The 1,029-nt window shown below is 44.0% G+C and overlaps 1 protein-coding gene across 1 annotated transcript in view; it reads right to left on the reverse strand.

Annotated features, from left to right (window-relative positions):
• Pcid2 (PCI domain containing 2) overlaps positions 1 to 1,029 on the reverse strand; it is a 24,150-nt gene that overhangs the window by 21,084 nt on the left and 2,037 nt on the right. Inside the window, exon 2 of the mRNA XM_029480857.1 lies at positions 864 to 929. Coding sequence (XP_029336717.1) covers positions 864 to 929 — 66 coding nt within the window. The remainder of the gene's footprint in view (positions 1 to 863; positions 930 to 1,029) is intronic.

Below are 1,029 nucleotides of genomic sequence, written 5' to 3' on the forward strand. Positions count from 1 at the left end.
TTTTTTTTTGGCTGGGCATGATAGTGCAGGCCTCTCATAACTTGGAGGCAGTAGCCGGTGGATCTCTGTGAATTCAAAGGCCACTTAGAGCTAGTCTATAAACAAAACAATCAAAACATTATTCTTGGAGCTAGGGATGAATCTGTGGTAAGAGGGTTTCTGGTGTAAACATGAGACCCTAGTTACTTACTATCTCACTACCTATATGAATCTCTGGAAATGGCTGTGTGTNTCCGACAACCCAGGCCTGGGATAGACAGGTAGATCCTAAAAGCTTGCTGGCCAGCCAGCCTAGTCAAAACAGCAAACTTGCAGTTCAATGAGAGATCCTGCTTCAAGACAATAAGGCAGGGGCAAGACATCCTTTTTAGGTTTCTGACCTCTGAGTGTGCACAGAGGCACAGGCACCTGCACATTCATGGACACACACCACAAACACACACAAACACAAACCTTGTTGTTCTCAACCAAATTAAGTAAACCCACCCTCCATGTATATACTGATGACATTAAGGAGACAGGAACTAGGGGACTAATTAAGGAGAATTAAGGGGGCTAATGGGAGGGGAGGGAAAAGGAAAGAAAGGATGGGGTAGTGAGGTATGGGAGGGAATTTCTTCTAAGGAAATACAGGGGCCTGAAAACAGCCTCATGTAACCCTGTATAGTATAAATAAATAAATAAAATCCAATATATTGAACAGTGCTCTTCCTTACTATATAAGTAACTGGGTGAGTCTTAAGAGCCAGGCTAAACTTAGGAATTCAAGAGATTGTGTTTTTTTTTTTTTTAGCTGAAGGTTTGAACAACTGGCTCAATGTTTCCAGACTGTGAGCTTCAATAGCACACGTGGTAAAGGATATTGGACTATCACCGTCTGGCACTTGTACGCTTCTATGAAGTCGTGATTCCCCACAGCATAGGTACACCTGGAAAAGACATCATGGTCTGAAGAGCATCAGCCCAGAGTGCAGTNCTCTCACACCCTGCCCAATCCTCTCCTGCTCCTGCCTGGCAGAGAACCACAGA

The sequence above is a fragment of the Mus caroli genome, chromosome 8, assembly GCF_900094665.2.
Source record: "Mus caroli chromosome 8, CAROLI_EIJ_v1.1, whole genome shotgun sequence".
NCBI classification, from domain to species: domain Eukaryota; kingdom Metazoa; phylum Chordata; class Mammalia; order Rodentia; family Muridae; genus Mus; species Mus caroli.